General features: G+C 39.7%; 1 protein-coding gene across 4 annotated transcripts in view; it reads right to left on the bottom strand.

The window, feature by feature from the left end:
• Positions 1–23,066, bottom strand: part of NFX1 (nuclear transcription factor, X-box binding 1) — a 56,166-nt gene that overhangs the window by 27,304 nt on the left and 5,796 nt on the right. For all 4 annotated transcript variants that reach the window (XM_081066934.1, XM_081066932.1, XM_081066933.1 and 1 more), the window contains exons 3-9: positions 16,943–17,101; positions 15,910–15,987; positions 12,016–12,121; positions 9,085–9,156; positions 7,470–7,609; positions 2,077–2,176; positions 1,777–1,994 (exon numbers count right to left, since the gene is read on the bottom strand). In XM_081066934.1, the coding sequence (XP_080923060.1) occupies positions 1,777–1,994; positions 2,077–2,176; positions 7,470–7,609; positions 9,085–9,156; positions 12,016–12,121; positions 15,910–15,987; positions 16,943–17,101 (873 nt within the window). The remainder of the gene's footprint in view (positions 1–1,776; positions 1,995–2,076; positions 2,177–7,469; positions 7,610–9,084; positions 9,157–12,015; positions 12,122–15,909; positions 15,988–16,942; positions 17,102–23,066) is intronic.

Genomic DNA, 23,066 nt, shown 5'->3' with positions numbered 1-23,066 from the left:
ACCCAGCTTTGCTTGTTTTGCTGGGGAGTGGGTCCAAGGAGCTGCTCATGCTACTATCCTGAAAGCAGAACTCTAACTAGTCTCTTGTACCGAAGCAATATGTCTAGAATAGAAATTTCCTACTGGGTCAGATACTAAAAGACCTAAAACAAGTTTTCTACAGATAAGCCAGAACTGAAAAAACTTGAGAACCATTGTTACCACCAGCCATGGGCTTGCTTTTGAGTGTCTCAATCCAACTCAGCCTTGTTCATTAAAAGTTTGCCATGATTAAAATTCTGAGGTATATCAGTCACTGTTGAATCCGTTGACCTGGTCTTGTACCACTCCCAGGTCAATTCATACTGTTACTATCCTTCTCTTGCTCAAGTCCTTTTGCATTACCTATTTCACATTTCATCCTTCTCTCATCGCCAACAAGATATTTTAGCCTCAGGGTAGGATTTCTGGTCATTATATATGAAATTTTTACAAAACTGACTCATGTGCTTTCTGAACAGGGTAGACTTTACCATCCTTCTTAATTTAGAAGTCAATGGATCTCCATTTCACAGAACTTACCTAAAGATACATTTTCACAGTAGACATGGAGAACCGATAGATGATTGATTTTCCTAATGTAGCTGGAACATGTATTAAATATGAGAAGAGAGCATTCCTCCTCTACACATAATTTTAAAGTCGGATTGAACAAAAGAATTAGGTAGGGTGCTCCCTCTAGTGCTCCTCCTGTTTCCTGCTGACACTTGGAAGAACCACGAAATCTCTCTCTTTCCATAAAAATGGAAACCAAACCTAAAGATTGTAGATTTACCACTGTTAGTTACAGGAACATCTCTCTTATTCAGACTTAGTTGCCCACTTTTATTTTTCTAAACAGACAGCCTTTGAACACTCACTTAGGAGAGAAGTTGCCAGGTCACTGCAAAACTGTAAATGCACACTACCCAAGGACTGCCTCAGAAAGTCTCAGAAACTCAGACTATTACTTCATAGCTAATTCCAACAAAGCCTTTTCTGGTTTCCACATCCAAGTAATCAGAAGCCACAAGTCAGAAGAAAGAATAACTAAAGGTAGGACGATGGGCATACTAAAAGCACTGACAAGAAAAGAAGAAGCTTTAACAAGTAGATAAAACAATTCAAGCCGCATGCTGGTATGGGCCTGAGAAGCCTCAGTAGGCCCTGCACACATCATGTACGCGGTACAATACAATAACTGAGGTTCAAGAAAATGATGACTCTGGGTCAATGAAGGGAAATAATCAGTTTCAGTTACCTCTGTTTAAAGAAAGAATTTTAGAAAAATGTCCATTTAAAATGATGCTCAGGAGGTATTATCCTCAGCTAGATGGGAAACTTAGCTATAAAGAATGATATTTCTTAAGTGGTTCAAATGGCAGAAGTTTTATTATACTTAGAATTTTAGTTAAGATGCTCCTATTATATGAAAATGCTTTTAAGCATTTAGTGAGCTCTACATTAATAAAAGGATATCTGGCATTCATACTCGTGTAGGTTAACCCCAATGGAAGAGTATCTCATCACAACTGATCTGAGTTAGCAATAAAATACCCGTATCAGAAAGAGAGATCACTTGGGCAAATATGAGTTTTCATAAGTATATTTTGAGGAGGAAAGGAAAAGTGCCCACACTTGATCATATTTAGAAAAACCTCTGATACTGTAACTGGAATTTAAAAATATTTTGCGTAAGTAGTCATTGCTGCCAAACATTTACATTCATATTTTTACATTCGTATGCCTACTAGTTACCTAAGGAACCACAAGGCAGAGGCTTGCCGCACACTTTTCCACATGAAGGGACAGGATCCATGCATGTTTTCCGGCCATTACTTCCAAGTTCTAGCAACTGGCTGAGAGGAGTCTGCCCACAAGGGCAACAGCGTACCAGCTGAGGGAGCCGTGGGCATGGTTGGCAGGGCTGAGGGTGGCACACCTGAGAACACGTATGGTTCCCACATTTCAAGTCCCTGTGAAGACAAACAGCAGACTATTACATAATTGTTGCATAAAATACAGCTTTATTATAATGGAAAAAAACTAAAACCTTACTTGCCACATATCTTTAAGCAGCCAAAATCCCCAAATCCATCAGACTTTCCTACATCTGTTCCACATAACACATCTCGGGAGGTGCTGCCACAGTAGCATACTTGAGGACACAAGTTCAAAAACAAAAGATTAGCAACCTGTATAAATTATTAAAATATTCTAAACAATCTGTAAGAAAACACAAAACGCTCTTCATTAGTATTGACCAGACCTGATGCAGAGATGAATGTGGCTTACACAGCAGCTGTAAGTCTCACCTGAGAGCTTTATCATAGGAAAAAATAGACTCTGTCAGTATTTCATGGTGTCTCTGGAGCGCATCCCAAAAACAGCATTAAAGTGAAGCAACACTCTACATTAAGAGACTACTATCTGGTCCATAGGCCGTGATTGAAAATCAAGGATGACGAGCCTTCCTGGGGTCCTCCAGGAATGTTACAGAGGATGGGCGCTAAGCTGGTGGTTGTGGGAGAGGTGCTCACTCTGGATGCCCCATGCTTACCACAGCCTGGGAGGCACAGGTTCACTCCTCTATATGCACGGGTTCACATAAAACGATTGGAAAAAGTGTCTGCTGCTAAAAAAGAAAGCCAAAATTCACAACATAAAATCCTTAATAATTTGTAGTCTACCACTGCTGAATTTGAAGTAATCAAGTTGGAGTATTCATGCTGAATAAAAAGTTTCAAATAGCTTGAGACTTATGTGCCAGGTAGATAATCCAATCTACCATCTGTAGGTTTTTCTGTGGGTTCAAGAAACAATGGATTCCTTTATTTCTTAAGGTCAACAATAAATATGTTTCGTTTAAGGAGTTATGTTTCTGATGTATTAATATGTAACCAAATCTGATGTGGATTAATTTTCATCAATTTACATAATTTTTCTAAGTGTCACTTGACATTTTCAGTTTATAATGAAAACTTACCTCATTAAAGTCAGACTATGCAATATACCTAGCCCTACATAATAAATGTAGACCAGAAGAGTACAAACTAAATTGAAATTTTGCAGATTTAATGGTTTCCTTCTTCCTCAGTATAACTTAGATATCTACTTGCAAGAAAACAAACATTAAGAATAAATATAACCTTATAAGAGCATATCAAATCCTAAAATCACATACTTAGTAGGAAATAAAATAGAACGTGTCTAACAAAACTTCAGAAATAACGTTCATATAATATTGTATTGAACAGACCAAAAACTTTCAGAGACATGGAAATGCGGGAAGCCTCAAATCAATGAAGATATAACCAAGACTCTTGATTTTTAAAATATACATCCCATTGCTATTATCAAAAAGATAGGAAACAAGTGTTAAAGAGGATATGGAGAAAAGGAACCCTCATAACACTGGTGATGGGATTGTAAATCGGTGCAGCTGCTATGGAAAACAGTATGGAGGTTCCTCAAAAGTTAAGAAAAGAACTATCATATGATCCAGCTATTTCACTTCTGGGTATTTATCTGAAGAATATGAAAACACTAATTCAAAAAGATATATGCACCCCCTACGTTCATTAGTGTTGTTTACAATAGCCAAGATATGGAAACAACCTAAGTGTCCAGCAGATAAATGGATAAAGATGGGGTACAAACACACACACACACACACACACACACACATACACACACACACACAGAGGAATATTATGCAGCCATAAAAAGATGACATTTTGCCATTTGCGACAACATGGATGGACCTTGAGAGTATTATGCTAAGTGAAACAGTGAAATAAGTCAGACAGAAAAGGACAAAAACTGTATGATTTCTCTCAAATGTGGAATAAAAAACAAACAAAACAAATACAAATTCACATATACAGACCACAGATTGGTGGTTATCAGAGGGGAAGTGGTGTGGGGAGAGGGCAAAATGGGTAAAGGGGGTTAAATGTATGGTGACAAATGGAAATTAGACTACTGGTGGTGAGCACACTATAGTGTATATAGATATCGAATTATAATGTTATAACCTGAAACTAATATAAATGTTATTAACCAATGTTACCTCAATTAAAAAAATATAATATATATTTATATTATATCTAATATATATATTAGATATCTAAACTATATATTCAACTATATATATATATATATATATATTCATTCATTCAATATTCCAGTAAGTACATGTGCAGTTTCACGCCCTGTTCTAAAAATCATCCATCCATCCATCCATCCATCCATCTAACCAATTCTTATTGGATGAATTAATATAGATGATGAAAAGAAACTAAATCACTATTTTTGGAATCAATGAATTGGCAAACAAACCCTAGCAACTGGGAGATTCCGTAAGCAGGCTTTTCTTTGCTAAGTTTCTTCTCAAACAGAACAGAGGCTTTTTGCAGAGGTATGAGCAAACAGCTGTGAACAAAAGAATCAAGGATGAGAAAATTGTGACAACAGAAACAAAATGGTGCTCCTGATCAATCAGGAAATAATCTTAGTACAATACAAAAAGCTCTGCTACGCTTAGTTAGGCACAAGAGACAGAAATATGAGCTGGTGATATAAGAGCTGGGTGTTGTCACAGCTGGTTGAAGAGTATTAAGGAACCAAACACAGTCTGGAGGAAGGTGTCTCTATGGACAGCCTTCACCTGTTCAGCATTTTTATCAACTCAGGAATGAAGATCCAGAAGAAACGTTTATTAAAACTCTCGATAGGGCTGAAAGGGATCATAAGAGAATTATAATTTCAGAAGATAAACTATACTCATGGCCAAAATACTTTGTTAGATATTTAATGTGGGCAAATGAAAAGTCTACAACTGAGTTTGAAAAATGAACTACACAAAAACAGAAAGGAATAGGCTGGGATCCATAGAAATTTGTACAAAAAGACTTTTGATTTAGCTTAGTAAAAGCCCAACGTGAATCAAGAGCTAAAAATGGTTCAGAGATCAAAGGGATTCTCCCACAGTCTATTCTGCTGAGACTAAACTGCCAGTATATACTTAACTCTTGCCTATCTCAAAATGGATTTGAGGCAGCATGTTAAAGATATATGAAATATAACAAGAAAACATAAAAGATGTGAAAAGCGACAGAAAAACAATGGAAAGGATATAGACTGAATCATAGCTTAAAAAATATACACTATAAAGACAAACATTAGGTCAGTTATACAGGGTTCTTAAGTTAAAAAGAGATTAACAGTCTTTGAGGAAAAACAACTATTCTTGGAACTAAGACCAGACAGGAGTTATTTCCCAAGAGAGCCCGTAAAGAGAACATTAAATAACATGGCACAGTTCCTTACATAAAATACTTACAGCACACACCACAAAACACTTCATAGGGCAATATTTCTTACTGTAAGTACCAGCATAGATCAACAGCATCATACCAAGGTAAAATAAAATAAAACAAAACAAAACAAAACAAAACAAAACTCTCGGGCCGGCCCTGTGGTTCAGGTGGTTGGAAGGCCCTGCTCCTAATGCTGAGGTTGCTAGTTTGATTCCCACATAGGCCAGTGAGATGCGCCCTCTACAGCTAAGCTTGTGAACAACAGCTCTTCCTGGAGCTGGGCTGCTATGAGCAGCTGGAGGTTGGCGTGAACTGCGGTGGGCTGCTGAGTGCTGCCCTGAGAGGCTTGTGACTAGCCTGAGTGGCCAGCAGCCAGCATGAGCTGCCATGAGTGACCGAATGCCTCAGCCGGGGGGGAGCGCAAGGCTCGTAATACCAGCATGGGCCAGGGAGCTGTGTCCTATACAACTAGACTGAGAAACAACGGCTTGAACTGGAATGGGGGGTGGGGGTGGGGGGGGACGGAGTGGAAGAAAGGGAACCAGTACATTGCAGCCAGGATCCTTGGATCCTTGCAGATTAGGGGCAGTCGTAAAAACAAAGGAATTCTTTCACATAACGTAATGTTTTGGAGGTTCATCCACTTCATAGCATGTATCAATATTTTATTCCTTTCTTAGCTGAATAATACAGTCACCAATTTATGATGATTCGACTTAAATTTTTTGACTTTATGATGGTGTGAAAGCAAAACACATAATAAATTACAAGAGATATTCAACACTTTAAAAGTAAGCTGTGTGTTGGATGAATTTGCCCAAATGTAGGGTAAATGTTCTGAGCACGTTTAAGGTACACTAGGCTAAGACGTTATTGGGAGATAACCTCATCATAAGTTGAGGACCATCTGTATTCCATTTTATGGATATACTGCATTTTGTTTATCCATTCACCAGTTCATAGACATTTGGATTGCTTCCACATTTTGACTATTGTGAATAATGCTGCTATGAATTCCATTTACAACTTTAGTGGACAAAAATTTTCATCTCTTTTGGATATATGCCTAGGAGTAGAATTGCGGGGTCACATGGTAATTCTAGGTTAAAACTTCTAAGGAACTGCCAGACTGTTTTCTAAAGTAGTTATACTATTTTACTCTTGTTGTGGTTTTAATTTACCTTTCCCTAGTGTTTAAAGGTGGTAGGCACCCTTCTTGTGTTTATTGGTCATTTATATATTTTATTTTGTGAAGTATCTGTTCAAGTCTTTTGCTGATCTTTTTTTGTTGATTTGTAGTACTTGAAATACCATCTGTGATTTATCTATTCATTTTCTGAATGGTGTCTTTTGATGAGTAGAAATGTCTGAGTTTAATAAAGTTCAATTTATTAATTTTTTCTTTTATGATTTCTATTTTTGTTGTTCTGTCCAAGAAATCTTCGCCTAACTCCAAAGTCATGAAAATATTCTCTTACAGTTTCTTCTGGAAGCTTTGTTCCTGGGTTTTATATTTAAGTCCATGATCCATGTAGAATTAATTTTTGTGTAAAGAGAGAGATGGGGTTCGCTTTTGTTTTTTCCCCATACGTACATCCAGTTGTTCTAACAACATTTGTAAAAAAGATTCTCCTTTTCCCATTAAATTAACATCTCGGTTGAAAATCATCTGACTATATATTTGGGTATATTTCTGGACTATTCTCTTCCACCGACATGGTAGTCTATCTTTTATACCAATAACTGCACTGTCATAATTACTGTAACTTTGTAAGTCTTGAAATCAGGTAGTTTAACTCTTTCAACTTTGTTCTTTTTCAAGGTTATTTTGGCCTTCCTGGACCCTTTTCAAATAGTTACTCTTTAAAAATTTCCCAAGCAGTTACTTTTAAATAGCATTTTAAAATCTATTATCCAAATTCTACAGGACAATGACCTGTGCTGGTATTATGTAACTAAAATAATGAAAACCATCTAAGCATTAATATACCCCCCGTTCTCTCTATCCAAGATAACAGAGCTAATAGTCTTTGTGACTACAGGTTTGAGATGAATTCATGTCATCAAGACAACCATAAACAAGGTTCCAGAAAAGTACACTGGTATTACTAGCTGGTGTGCTCATCTTACCCTGATTCAATATGACCCGGCAAGGCTGGCACTGGCCCCCATGGCACAGCTCAGCACAGTGGTGCTGACCACAATTCAGAACATTCTCACATGGGTTAGAACAGTGGACTGAGACAGCCTGACCACAGCGAACTGTGTGCCTGTAAAGACAGTACATGCAAAGATAGCATTAGTCTAATGTTGGACTTCAAGTTCCTGTTTGACAGCTAAACTAACACTGAAGCGCAAGCCCGCCCTCTAAACCTACTAAACCTTTCTCTTGGCCCCGTTCCTCTGCTTTTTCTTTGTCCCTTCCTCCAATCCTTATTTTTTCACTCTCCCGTTTTCCACTTTCTTCTTTTTCCTCCTTTGCTTTCTTTATTTCCCAGTCTGCTGTTCTGTCCCCTATTTTCTGACCAGTGAGGAACTGAAGGCTATTCCTCAGTATTTGTTATATGTGATTTATCCTCTGAGTTCCCATGAAGCAGCACGCAGGAAGGGAAAGAGCCTGGAGCTCCCATGGTATCTTAGAGACGGCAGTAGAGAGGTTGGGAAGGTGTCATTATAATGTCCATTCTCAGAATGAGCCTACAATGGCACTCGGCCCTCTGGCATCTTACGCAGCTACAATACTTAAAAACATACTGTACGTGACTTTGACTCAGGATGGCGAAATCACTCTGGCTTTGTTCTAATAAACAGCCTGCCTTTGCTGACTTATCAGCTACAGAAGAATACGAGGCCAGGGCTTTTAGACAATTGTCTTCAGGTCTTTTTCCAGGGTAATGGTTTCAAGTTTGGAGTCTACTCTCTCATATGAAGAGTTTTATTCTATTCTCTACTCCTACTTCAGCTACGTATTTTGTTTTAAAAAGCCAGTTATGTACTTAGATGATCAGTTTCCAGTGCTCAGCATCACGGCTAACACCAACCCCTTGAGGAAGGCACTATTATGTCTACTTTATGGTAAGAGAATGAGGCTCAGTGAGACCAAGCAACTTGCCCAGGTCAACAATTAGTTAGTGGCAGAGCCCAGATCTGACTTGATCTTTCTGACCCAGAGCCCTTATATGTGACTCTCAGGCCACACTGTTACCCTCGTAAGTTCAGTAAACATTAAACACATATCACTGAAAATCTGCACAGTCCCATCTGTCTTATGGCTGAGAAATCATTTCATGGTCTTACATAGCTATCAGTGATCCTTGCAATGATGATGCAGAAGAATTTGTATTGTAATAAAAACAGGGCAGGCTCTGGGATCACTTATTATTTCATTCAACAATATTCACTGAAAACCTCCTAGATGCCAGATACTGTGCTAGCCGCAGGTACATGGTTCCTGCCTCCTGGACCTAAACAGACCTGGGTTCAGTTCCTGGTTCTTTCACCCAGTAGAGAGGTTAAGAAAAAAGTCCCGTCACCTTGGCTTTTCACCTGAAATGGGTAATTTCACTATGCATATAACTTCTTAACCACTTATAAGACTGCAAAATAGGATAGAGGCAGCACGGGAAACACTAGTTTCAGAAAAATACTACTTACACCTACCTACTAATCTTTTATTTTAGAAATTCACATATAAGTTACCAATGTGGAAACTGTGTCTTCCTTAAGAGTACAAATCTAACGTTACCTGGTCCGTCCACATTCACACGTTTTAGTCATAAAGGCAGGGCAGGGTGGGCAAGGTCCAGGATGGCAGAGACTACAAAAGAAAAACTTTGATGAATAAATCATACCCATGTATCCAAACCTGAACAAAACTGTCCCAACTGACTCCATGTGGTGAATATGGCAACAAATAAACCTGCTATGAAATATTTTAGTATTTGTTTAAACTACTTTGACAACATCATCTTAGAATATTTTACCACAGAAATAAAGCCCAAATCAAAACACTGGTTTTATTTGGGCCTGACAGTCAAAGACAACACTTCCAGATATGGTCTTAGCCCACTTAGTGCAGTATGCAGGGACGAAAATAGCTTGCCACCAGGTGAACGGCAGGACGGCCAACGGAGTCCTTCCAAAGATCAGAACCGAGCAAAATAACTGAGCTCAAATCTACTAGATTCATGAGAAGTATAGATATTTTTTCATCAACTAGTGAAATAATAATCAGACGATGGGCTAATGATGGAAATAGTGAAGAAAAGGTTGGCATGAGAAGAGGCATACTAATAACACAGGGAGAGAACAAAGGAGAAAGGGACTCATGGAAAGAACTGGGCTTAGCAATATCCTGTCAGAGGTCAGAATTAGACCTCTGAACAGAATGCTTTTTATAGGAGCTATGATATAAAGAAACCAAAGGAAAAAAACTTAAACACGGAATTATATGTTTAAACAAATACTGCCCTCTTCAAAGCATACACCCTCGTAAATTACACGCCTGTTCAGAAATACCACTACTTAAAACATTTTGGAAACTTCTATGATAACTTTTTTTTGGGGAAAGGTGTGCTTTCTAAGTGATGGCAAATCACAATCCTTTGGGAATTAAAAGCCAATCAAGTCAAACCTAATTAATCAAGTAGGTAATAGAATTTGGTATAAAAACCACGTATGCCTATAAAGTCTAGTTGGATTTTTTTATATTACTCCTAAATCAGTTCTGATTATTTTTAAATGAGCTGTAAACACTGAAAACAATCCAGAAACAAGTGCCTAGTCTTTCAAGGTGACCCTTTTTGACAGACAGAACCCACAGAAGACATAAGTTTAAGCACGTTTCTTTAAAGATGAGTATCATTATTCAATAGTTATATTTCACATATTAGGCCTTAATCTTTTTAGGTAAAACTATTTTCATGGCTGCATTTAAATAATGACTGAGAGATAAACTGTTGGTCAATAGTGGATGACTCCAGGTGATTTCAAATATCCCCGAGGCCAGGGGATACAGGTTTTCCTAACCTTTAGAGCAGTGGTTCACAACACTGGCCACATAGTAGAATTACCTGCAAAGCTTTAAAAACTATAGATGCTCAGACCCAACCCTAGAAATTCTGATTTAATTGCTGTAAAGACTGGGCACTGGTGTTTGAAAATGCTCCCGAAGTGATTCTAATGTGTAGCCAGTTGAGAATGACTGCTCTATAGATTTTTATAAGCTATGAGAACAACCTAAAATAGAGGTAAAGGGGCCAACTGTGGCTTCTGAGTCCTGATAAGTATAAATGAGATAAAGTCAAAGCTTTCTTTTGGAAGGAAAGTGCTGTTGGGGTTTGGAGTTCAGTAATCTCTAGGGTCCTCAGAGGAGTGCGAGGTTCCCCAATCAAGAGTAGAATTTCCAGAGCCGTGAAGGAGTGAGTTTTACAGCCTCCTTTCCCTTCAGATACGGTGCTGGTCACCTGGTCTGCATTGCATCTGATATTCTCTGATAGTCAGAATGGGGCCTATTTCTGCTGAAGGCTTTGGAAAGACAGTTCACGCAGAGGGTTAATTTCCTATTACTGAATTTACTTAAAACGCCAACTAAGGGAAGGAGTAGTTTAAATAGCTGAGTCCCCGGGGCTCTGAGGAAGGACCTATGGAAGCAGCCAAAGGAACGGGAGGGTCTGACTCCCCAGAGACAGCGGCCACCCTGTTTATGAGCCCAGTATGAACACCTCTCGCCCTGACAGTTCCCCAGCTCCACTCCCACAGCTGGATCACAAAACATCCGGTCCCACATTTACCCCTGCTCCGTGCAACAGAAGCACCGAGATACACTCTGATGTCTGTCTTACTCTTAGATTTGGGTAATAAAAGCAAGAATTACCATTTTTTGACCACTTACCATGTGCCAGGCTCCGTACCAAGTCTCGTAAGTGTGGCAATTCATTTCATCATCATAGAACTCTGTAAGTATTGTCCCTCATATCATTATTAGCTTACAGGTACAGTCCCTGGGCTCTGCCTTTCGCTCAGAGAAGTTAAGTAACTTACCCAACGTCACATTACTATTAAGTCTTGAACCCAGGAATTAAACCTTTGTCTAAGGTTAAAGCTTACAGAAATTTGTTGTTTGTAATTGATAAACTGTTTATTATTGTTCATTTCTCTTATTACTTAGAAGCTGATTGGATACATTCTAAAGCTCAATACCAATTGTAAGGAAGGGATTCATATCCTAAAAACACTGCCCAGCAGGACCCTAAACATTGCCTTTCCCCAAACAGAAGTCTGCCCTGTACACTCTCTTGACCTGGATATCACTAGAGGATATTTTGTCTTAGAAGCCAGCAGTGTGACACAGTAAGAGGAGCACTGGCTCCACCATGTCCTAGTATGGAAATCCCAGCTCCTCCATGTTCTAGTATTGTGACCTTGGGCAAGATGCTTGGCCTTTCTGAGCCTCATATGCGAAGTGAAGATGATAAATATCTATACATCATTGGGCTGTTTTAGAGATTCAGTGAGTGAACTCCTGCAGAGTGCCTGGCACACGGTGACTGCTCAATAAATGGTACTATATTGCTTTTCACCCCATCCTCTTACATGCTAACCAAATATATACACACAAAGCCATGAGCAAAGCGTGTCCACCGAGAATTCCCAGTGGTCTAGGATTCCAACTTACAGATTACAGGAATGTGGGCAGTCCTGGCCAGGCTGTTTCTTTCTACAAACCTCACCACAGCTATGTGGAATTTCATTTCTGCTCCATTCAGGATTCTTTACTTTGCCTAAAACATAGCAGATCAGAGAGTCAATGGTACAGACTTCAACTGCATCCTAGACTTTAGTGAAATAATACAATATAGCTAGACAGCATGGAACAGCAATGTGGTTTTCACCAATTCAACAAACACATTATTACACATCCTAAAATAAAAAGTTGAATGTAATGCTATTCATCAAAAGCTTCACTGAGTAAGATAAATCTTAAATTCTGGGTTATCTGGAAAAGATAAAGTCATTTTTGAGAGCATCTGCGATCCTGCTCCCTGGCACATGTCATCAGTTTGACTCAAATAAACTTTATAATTTTTTTGAAGTCTATTTTACTTATAAAAATGCCACTTTGACTAATGGATACATTTAATCAAGAAAAAAGATCCAAAAGATAAGACCTCTGTAAATGGGCTCTTGAATTGATATGGGAATATCTTCTGTAGGATCAGAAAGAGGGAATAAGGGAAGAGAGCAATGTGGGGAGCGGGGGAGAAGCAGTAAGAGATGGAAAAGACATAAGTAACCTGTATAGTAGGAACTCACCTATTCTAAAACTATAAGGTAGGCATAAAAGAGCTGTATTTTTATAATCACTGTCACTGCAAATCTTTAGTAAGCATCTTCCATGAACTTAGCATAGAGGCAAGAAGAGGAAAACTGAGGCACACAACTCCTTGCCCTTGAAGAACTCACCCTCACTTGGACAATTTACAGCCTCCACGTCAGTCTGTCCCCAGTCCCTGGGCTCTGCTTTTCGCTCTAACTTGTCTCTTTCAGAAATCTTATTCATGCTGTGAAGTTTAATGCACCTAAAGGCCAATGATCCCCAAATCTTTTTCTGCATTGCTCTGAACCCTCAATTTCAGTCCTACATGTCCAACCGTCTGCTGAACACGTGCTCGCTGTTTCACCGTCACCGCAAACTGCCTACACCTGCGAGCAAAGGTAGCCTCTTCTCTCTTAGACCCCTCCCTCTTCAGTGTTCCCTATTTTTGTCAGTGACACCATTCCTGTCAGTCACACAAACTCAAAAGCTAGAGTTATCTTCCTGTCTTTCTTTCAATATTCTCTTTAATCACCAAATCTTGTCAATTTCCCTACCTCATATATCTCACCTCATCTCCCCCTCAACTCCTGCTCTCACGCCTCTACTGGCCAGAAACTCATCTCCACAGAAAAGCTTCCCTGCCTCTGGGCTTTCTTGCTCCGATACAGTGCCCTGGTTTTCCCCAGCCATGTTTCAAAGGCTCCCCCTCTTTTCCCTGATTCTAAATGGTTTTTTAAGTTTTTTTTCTTTTTCTGCAGGGTTCTGCATCAGACCCTTATTTTGTTCCCACCCCACTCGGGTCTCATCTACTCCTCTCAACTGCCACAACTACCATCGCCAAGTCCTGACTGCTCTTCAGATATTCCTAATCTCCTGTTGGACATCTCTCACTGAGTGTCTTACTCCTCCAACTCAGTATCTCGAAACAGAACTCACCGTCCTCACCAAACCTGGCTCTCCTGACCTACCGTTTTCTGTCCTTGGTATCACCATTTCCAAAAACATGAAACTTTAGAACCACATTTAGGTTCCTCCCTTTCCCACTGCTGTTAATCCCTGTTTACCTTTGAAATCTTGTGCCCCCTCCTTTCGTCCCACTCTAACACCCATAAAAGACTTTTATTATTCTTCATTTGGGTTAGTACAAGTCCCCAAACTGTTTAGGCCCCACACTACTTCACTCACTGCCATGAGATTAAGCTCCATAAAGAATCACTTTGATGCCCTCAGGGGTGTCTCACAGCCTGCCAGCCAAATGTAGTCCCAACGTCCAAGCCCGGCATCCAGAAGTCAGCCCCACCTTTCCAGTCATCTCCTGCTCCTCCACCTTCATAGACCCTGGGCTCCATAACCAGATGACTACCTCTTCTCCCAATAGATCCTAAGCCGTCTTGGTTTCTAACGTTTGCTTATGCTATCCTCTTCAAGAAATCTTTCCTCCTACCAAGGTTTTACCTGGTTTTCAATCTCAGTTTAATTCTACCTCCTTTATGAAGGCTTCCCTTAATCATCCAGCCAGAAGTCATAGCTCATCCCAAAGATCACCCATAGCACTTCGTGCTTTAGTAGAACGGTAGGTTAATTAAGTAAAACAGTAAGTCTTAACTCTCAGACTGTAAGCTCTGAAAAAAATCAATAAATAAGTCTTATTCCCTCTGTTTCTTCATGGTGTCTGTACATTAATGAGTTCTCAATAAAGTATGTTAAATTAATAGCCTTCCAGAAGAGCAGAGTGGGGCAAAATCATCAAGTAAAATAAGGCCATTATTTGCATTCTTTCACCATTTTACCTTGCTCCGATCATCTCAACCTTCACTCTGCATTCTTCTGCCTTCACAGGGTCTCATATCTAATTTGTCAGTGAAGGTTTTAACAAGATTTTTAATTCCACTGTGGTATTTTATGTTTAAAAATCCTTTAAAAAAAAGGTATTCAAGCCATGGTATTGGTGCTATTTGTCCAATTTTCTGTTGACCTCTTGCTTCCAGTTTCATGCTACCTTTCTAGTTGTACATTCTAGAATATTCATTCCTTCAATGAATACTAACTTAGGATCTAAAAAGCTCAGATTTTGGCAATAAAACATATAAGACCAGTAGATTCTGAACAAAAGAGTGGTCAAACTGAAAAAACAAATAAGAAAGGGAAGCTTCCTTTGGAAAAGAATGTTTGGAGTCAGATCTTGAATATGGATAAGGATTTTAAATAAAGAAGGGGACAAGCATTCTAGAAAGTTGATAAATTCACCAAGAGACTAAGTCTAGATGTTAGAGTTGATGGTCAATGACCGCCTCTTTGTGAAAGCTGCTAGTTAATAGGAAAGGAGAAATATGAGCAAATTAGTTAGAAAAAACGGAAAAAGGAGAGTTTGCAGAAAGAAACAGGAAGAGCTAGTCTCTCAAGAAGAGCATGGTCAAGTGTAAAGGGCTATTGTGTTGCCAAAAGGTTAAGAATTTATAAATCAGCTCTGGATTTGGTCAGGCAGGGGTCATTGATGACTTCTGAATATAATTTCAGTGAGGTAACAAGGTCAGAAGCAAAAATGCAATGGATCAAGAAGGTAGACATGCTTAAGAAACATCAACAACCAGATAGTAAAGGTTAATTGTTAAAAGATAGGCAGGAAGGGGGTGGCGGGGGCAGGGGGAAGGCGGGGAAAGATATGCAGGAAGCAGGTTAGCAGCAGGAATGAGCATCTGGATCACAGAAAGTTTTTTCCTAACACACAGGGGAACTGAGCTATTCAAAAACAGGAAGAAGCCTTCCATAGAGAGAGAGAGCACAAGGATTGAGTTAATAAGGCTCGTCTATGAAAACCTCTCTCTTTATTACAGACCAATGACTGATTCCTTGGGTTACAATAAGGTACACTTCAACACTACTCTTTACTCATGCTGCTCAAATCTGGAACATCAGAGCTGTTACAGCTATGGGTGAGAAGGAGCCCAGGTTTATACTCGCCTCGGCCATCTGATCAGCTCTGGTCTAAGCTAAGACCAAGGAGACCAGCACTACTGCTCAGAAGCAGCATGAGCCTGATGGGCGTGATGTAAAGGCCCCTCTCCAGAACAGCCTGCCAAGAGCACAGACCTGTGACTCTAGCTGCATAATGGATCACATGCATGTCTTGTAAGCTCCTGTAGCTTTGAAGTTTTATTAGTAACTTCTAAAACATGCCCAGCAGACCACCTCTCTTGGGCTGGGAACTGATGCATGAAGTGGAAGAGGCTCCAAGGCACGCAAAAAACTCACCACAGAAACAAGTGTAGGTATTAGGAACGTGTGCAGAAACATTCTGACAGGCAGGGCACCTCCAACCACTCTGGCCATCTGCCAAAAAAAAAAAAAAAAAGAAAACCAAAATCATTTCCTTTGAAAAGGACATGTAATTTTTACAACTTTAAACCTATAGGAAGGCATAATATTGAAGCAGTGGTAGTAATTTCCATGTTAAGAATACCAGACATTAAAGAAACAAAAATTCACAATACTGAATGCTCTGCTTAAATACTGCATTTAGGCTTATATTTATAAGGACTTTAGATACAATGAATCAAGTGGGTATTTTGTTCTTTTTTTAATTGAAATATAAATGACATATAACATTGTGCGAGTTTAAGGTATACAACATGTTGCTTTGATACACTTATATATTACAATATGATTATCATCTTAGCTTTAGCTAACACCTCCACCACATCACACACTTATTTCATTTTGTGGTGATAATGTTCTGTTACAATATTTCTAATGTCAAGGTAAACATTATTGGAATCTTGGCTTGAAAAAAAAAAGATAAAAATATTTGAATACATACAGGAAAACCCAGATATCTTAAATTTGAAGAGCCACAGTTCAAAAACCATATTATTAACATTTGCATTATCCAAAAATACTAGTAGCCTTTAGGAAAAGCCCACAAAATACTATGGAGGAGATTTGTTAAAGGCAAAACAACTTCAACATTCCAAGTGTAAATTAAACAATTGCTTTCTATAAATTTTCTAAAGCAAACTATCCAAGAAATGTTTTCTGTAGTTGCTACTTGGAGAAAAGCTACCATTTTCAGTAGAAGTGACTGATTTTATTGTACCTAAATATATTTTAATATTGTTATGTTTAGCTGATTTAAGATGTACAGTTTAATACTGGTCATCTGAAACGTGATTGAGACAACCTACTCTCTCAGCAGATAAAATATTCAAGAGGAATTACTAAGTAGCATTTTAAAAGCGGACATACCAAATGGGTGAGAATAACTACTGAGAAAAAAGAAATGACCAACCTGCTTGAGATGCCGGAGACCTGGCCCATTTCTTTATGCAGTTCAAATGAAACACATGGTAACAGCTCTGACAACTCCACACTGGAGCCGTGACGCGAACCAATTCACAACATACCATGCACTCATATTTTTCTGTAGTTAGCTGTTCAACTAGAGAACCTGTTTAAAAAACAAAACAGATAAAGTCAAATAGAGAAAACCAATCCTTACTTAACCAACCAAAGATCGGCAAGGCATTTGAGAGAAGAAGGCATTTAAGGGATGTCTGACTCTGAGTAAGGTGGTTGTTCAGAGTTTGAGCCAAGAAGGGGCAGGAATATGCTGTGGTACTGGCCGAGCGAGTACACATGCAAGTGGGGATTCCCACAGTTGAGGACGCATTGTCAAGACACTGTCCAGGAACCAACCAGAGTAACCAAATGCCCTTCGTCACACAGCTTGAGCATCCACAGGAGCAGCGTGCTACAGGGCCTTGCCTTGCCCTCCTGAATCTGGGATGCTCTGGACCTACCAGACCCATGGATTCAGGCTAAGAAGGGGCTTGTGAATGGTCAGCTGCAAGCAACCTAAGCCTGGACAGGTTCCAAAAACCATGGCAGTGAGATGGTTCTAGTAATTGCCCTGAAAGTCTTTAGCTGATTCACTCAACAGATATGCTTGGCACCCATCACAAGCCCCATAGTAAGGTTACCAGACTGAAGGAAATAGTCCCTGGCTCCAGAAGCTCGCCATCTAGTGAGAGACCAGTGTATGGCATCCTAAGAATCCTCCCCAATTTATTTCTCAACACCTTCACCCATTTCCAGACTTTTTCCCCAAATACTCGTATGATCTTAGCAAAGTCTCTCTATCCTAAGTATAGCCAGGTGCTTTCAGAGATGAGTGTCTATGTATGTATGGATGTATGTATATATATGTGTATATATATGTATATATATATATATATATGATTTTTTGAGTATTTTAAAAATAATTTTTAATTTTCAATTATAGTTGACTATTTTATTTTTTGACTACATACTTTTAGCATTTATCTCACATTATTTTGCTTTCAGGTTCAAATAGGTTATAAGAATAAAATAACTAACCTTAAATACACCTAGCCAAGTGCTGTGCTAAAGCACTTTACACATATTATTTAATTCTCTTAACAAGGCTGTAATGTGAGTATCATTTTATAGATGAAGAAACTGAGACTCAAAGTGGTAAAATCACTTACCCAAGGTCACAAAGCTAGAAATTAAAATGTCAAAATTCAAACTCACTGCTACCTGACTCAAAAGCTCACATTTTAATCCTTCCGTTATATTAGCTCTCCTAAGATTACTTTGCATTTCCAATGTCAAAAAAAATAAAAAAATAGAAACACCCTGAGACCATATGCTCTGTGACTATATGAGGTAGAGACAAGATCTTGTCCGCCTTGCTCACTGTTAATATTTCCCGTTCCTGGTATATACCAGATGCTCCATAAATATTTATCAAATGAGTGGATGAAGGAATAAATGAGTCAAGGAAGTTACATTTCAAACAAGACTCCATCTTTGCATCAAACTCAAAGGGAAATCCAGGATAAAAAGGACTGAAATACATCTGTCCACTGGATGTGGCAAATAAAAACCATTCATAACCTTACCAGCAGCTCTCTGAGTTAGGTGGTGAGGTGGCAGAGGACTGAAAAGTGAATCAAAATAGAAAAAAGGAAACAAAACAAACGACACCGGAATAGGAGGAAAGGAAACACTACTGGGAGTTCACGTAAAGGAAAGTTTTTCTCGTGGAGGGTAGGACAGACTTGGGAAGATCTTCAGGCTGCAAACTTGGAATAGTAAATGTAAAAAGGTTGATGAAAGTAAATAAAGGAGATCTCAGAATGAAAGATAAAGGAAGGATGGGCACAGGTGCCTTTGAGTTTGAAAGGCAAAAAATGGGCACAGGTGCCTTTGAGTTTGAAAGGCCTTTGAGTTTGAAAGAGAGCAAAAAGTTGAGAAAATTATACCTGATGATCTCCCCTTTCTCAATGAAATAGGAGTCAATGAGGTCCACTGAGATTGAGAGAGGTGAATGTTAGGAAGGTTTGAGGAACATGAATGTTAAGCAGGTTTGAATAAGAGTGGAAAACGTTTGGAATAGTCTTAGATGAAAATGGGAAAGACAGCTGACCAAGGTCAATTAAGAGGAAATGGGCAGTGCTGAAAGCCAACTGAGATTGGAGACCACTATTCAAAAATATTTATTGAAAACCTACTATGTGTCAGGCACTCTTTACTCACTAAGGATATACAGTGAACAAAACAGACAATTTTTTGCCTTTATGAAGTTTATTATCTAGCAGGGAAAGGGAAACAATAAACAAATAATGAATATATGTAGCATCATCCAACAGTGATAAGAGCTATGGGGAAAAATAAACCAGGAAAGGAGGACAGAGAGGCCTGGCAGTGGGGAAAATATAGTTTCAAACAGAGGCATCAGGAAGGCTTCCCTGCGAAGGCAAAAGAATTGCAACAGCACCAAATCTGCACTATTACGTGATATCCCAGAATAGCGTTCTGTTACCCAGATCTGGAGTAGGAAAGGTACAATGCATCATCCATCCAGGGATGCGATTCTGCCAAATGGCTCGGCAAAGGCCAATACTTCAAATCCCCTACGATAAGGCCCGCCTAGACAGGGAACAAAGGTAGGAGGCTGGCAAAACTGGTAGTGGGGGAAGAAACTGAGGGAGGCAGAAGGACAGGAACTTATGGTCAGAAAGTGGAACATAGGACTTTAAGATTTCCAAGATGGGTCATCCCCAGGGTTATTTTCTTGGTAGTGGATATGGATGTGGAATGAAAGTGAAGGCCACTGCAGGTGATAAGAGCAAAGAACCTGAGGATGGCACAATGCGCATGATCACTAAAGTCACCCAGAATAACAGTAGAATTGATGGTACATCAGTAGTTCTCCAACTTGATCATGCCTTAGAATCACCCGAAGGCTTGTTAAAAGATATGACTGCTGGGCCCCACTCCCATAATTTCTGTTTAGTGAATCTGAGGTGAGGCCCAAGAATATACTTTTCTAAAAAGTTCCCAGATGTTGCTGATGTCTGCTGCGCTTGGATCACACATTGAGAACCACTGAGGTAGAGAAAAGATATAGGCTAGATGCATTAATACATGAGGGCTGGGGCTGGGCCACCTGGAGGCTAATAAATGACACATAAGGAGATATGACAGGTGATGTAGCCAAAGGTGATGTAGCATTAGGTTCAATGGCACAGGGATTTTGATACAAAGGTGATAGAATAGTTTGGAAATGACACTGGGGAAGGAGTATGTTCTCCCCATCTTCCAGAAACTAAGTGGGATAAAGGAAAGCACAGGCTCTGAGAGGCGGTAAGGAAAGTGGTGAACTGAGAGAAGGCTGTAAGTCAATTAAGAGCAGGAACACAGCAGGAACAAATGAAGGATATAAAGGATTTTGTCACCACAGAATGAGGGATCCAGAAAGTCTGGGACAACGGGAGCAGTGCTAGGTTCTCCCAGTACAAAATGAGAGCAAGCAAAGACCACTTTCAAATAGCCATGGAGACTTATATTTGGGCTGATCCTCTCTCTCTCCATTCCAATCAAGCTTTCATCTCCACCACTCCACCAAAACTGCTCTTATCAAGGTCAATAACCTTCACATTGCCAAATCCAGTAGTCAATATGCAGTTGTCATCTTTCTGGACCTATCAACAGTATTTAGCACATTCCACCTCTCCCTCCTCCTTGAATTCTTTTTTTATTTGGTATTTAGGACATGTATCACTTCCTACGGGTTGTTCAGTTGGTACTCATTCTCCATTCCCTTTGCTGGATCCCCATCTTCCAACCTTGAAACACTGAGGTGTATAGGAGGCTCCATCCTCAAACTTTTCTTCTCCAGCAATACTGAGGCGACCTTCACTAGTCCATTAAACACCATCTCTACACTGACAATTCCCAAATTTAAATCTCTAATCCAGATCTTTTCCCTGAATTTTATATCCAGCTCCCTACTTAACATATCCATTTGCAAGTCTAATAGATAACTCAAATTTAATTAACCGAATTCTTTCTTTCCTGAACAAGGGTAGACAAAGCGAAACATGCAAAAACATCTTTTCCAACAAGGAATGGCTAAGAAACCGTCACAGATCAGAGGAGATGATAGACATGATGACTAAATGCAACATGGTATCCTGGATTGGAATCTGGAACAGAAAAAGGACATTAGTGGAAAAACTGGGGAAATCCAAATAAAATCTGCAGTTCAGTTAATACTGTGGTACCAGCATTAATTTCTCAGTTTTGGTAACGGACCAGAGTTGGTTATGTAAGATGTTAACATTAGAGGAAGGTGGGTGAAGGATATTTAGGAATTCTCTGTACTATCTTTGCAACTTTTCTGTAAACCTCAAATTATTCCAAACTAAAAAGTTTTAAAAACAAACAATACGTTTTCCTCTCCCAGGCTTTACCTCTTTGGTACATGGCAATTCTGTTCTACATTGCTCAGGCACAAAACCCTTGGTTTCACCCTTCCCTGCTCTCATTCTCTTGCATCCAACATCCAGTCTACCTGCAAATCTTGTCAGTTGGACCTTCCAAATACATTCAAATTCTAACCAATTCTTACCTCTCCCACCACGACTACCCTAGTCCAAGTCTCCGTGACCCACTACCTGAACTACTCCAACAGCCGCTTACCTCGTCCCTTGCTTCCTGAGAGCCTATTCTCCACACAGCAGGCTGAACGATCGTTTTAGAATGTTGAGTGAGGGAAATCATACCATCCCTTTTCTCAAAACCTTCCAGCTGCGTCTCATTTTCTTTCTCAGAACCAAATCTAAGGGCCTCCCATGCTCTAGCCCCCGTGATTTCCCTGACCTGCTCTCTCAACCCCCTCTTCATTGCTCACAGTGCTGCCCTCCCACCCCAGCCTAAACCTACTTCACCCCCTGCCTGGAATGTCGTCTCCAGAGCGCCACATGATGTGCTGCTGCCCTTCTGGTCTCTGCTGAAATGTCTCCTCATCAAAGAGATCAACCCATCCAAACTAGCACCTCTGTTACTCTGTCCTCAATCTGCTTTATATGCTTTTAGCCCTTATCACCACCTGACAGAGTAAATATTTAAGTGCTTTCTGCCTTGTCTTCCTGACCAGAATGCAAATCCATCAGTGCTGTATTCCTAGTACCTAGAACCGTGCTTGACACATAGTATTTACTCAGTAAATATGAATAAAGTGTTCTCATGAATATGTGGGGATGTGAAACCAAGAGAGATTTGTTAGGCAAAGACAGCCTCCAAGATTCCCACCCCGCTTTGTGGCATGTCCTATACAATCTCCTCCCCAAGTGTGGGTGGGCCTGATCTAATCAGGTGAGTCCTTTTTAAAAAGTCTAGAGATCAGAGACAGAAGTCAGAGATTTGAAGAATCTGTAGCAGATGCTTTCCAGCAGGCCTCGAAGAAGCAAACTGCCATGTTGTGGAGAGGGCCACATGGTAGGGGATTGCAGGTGGCCTCTAGAAGCTGCGAGTGATCCCCAGCCAATAGCCAGCAAGAAAATGGTGATCTCAGTCCTACACCCATTAAAAAACTAAATCCTACCAACAACCAGTAAGTATGAATGAGGATACCTCAGATGAGATTGCATCCCTGACCAAATTTCAGTCCTGTGAGAGTCTGAGTGGAGAACTCAGCTAATCCACATCCAGATTCCTGACCCGGATTCACAGAAACTCTGACATAATTTCTGTTATCCTTAAGCCACTGCATTTGTGGTAATTCATTATGAAGCAATAGGAAACCAGCCGTAAGAATTCAAAAATAACTCTGATATAACATTGCCTTGGTTCACACACAAGTTGAGGTCCCAAGAAGGACTGCCTGGTGAAACAAATGAGAACTAGAAGAACTGTAGGCCAGTGTAAAAACAGGCCCATGCAGGTGGTGGCTTCATGTGTTAGGCTGTATGTCATACTAAACAGGAGGGAGACCAGAATGGTGAAGATCCATGAGGAAGAGCTAGTAGAATGAAGTTATTTAGCCTAGATGAAATATATATCGTCAGGGTAAAATGAGAAGAGTCTTCAACTACTGCAGAAAG

Source organism: Rhinolophus hipposideros (assembly GCF_964194185.1).
Source record: "Rhinolophus hipposideros genome assembly, chromosome: 11".
Lineage (NCBI taxonomy): Eukaryota > Metazoa > Chordata > Mammalia > Chiroptera > Rhinolophidae > Rhinolophus > Rhinolophus hipposideros.
Note: the sequence above shows the minus strand (reverse complement) of the source record. Positions and strands in the feature narration are given on the sequence as shown.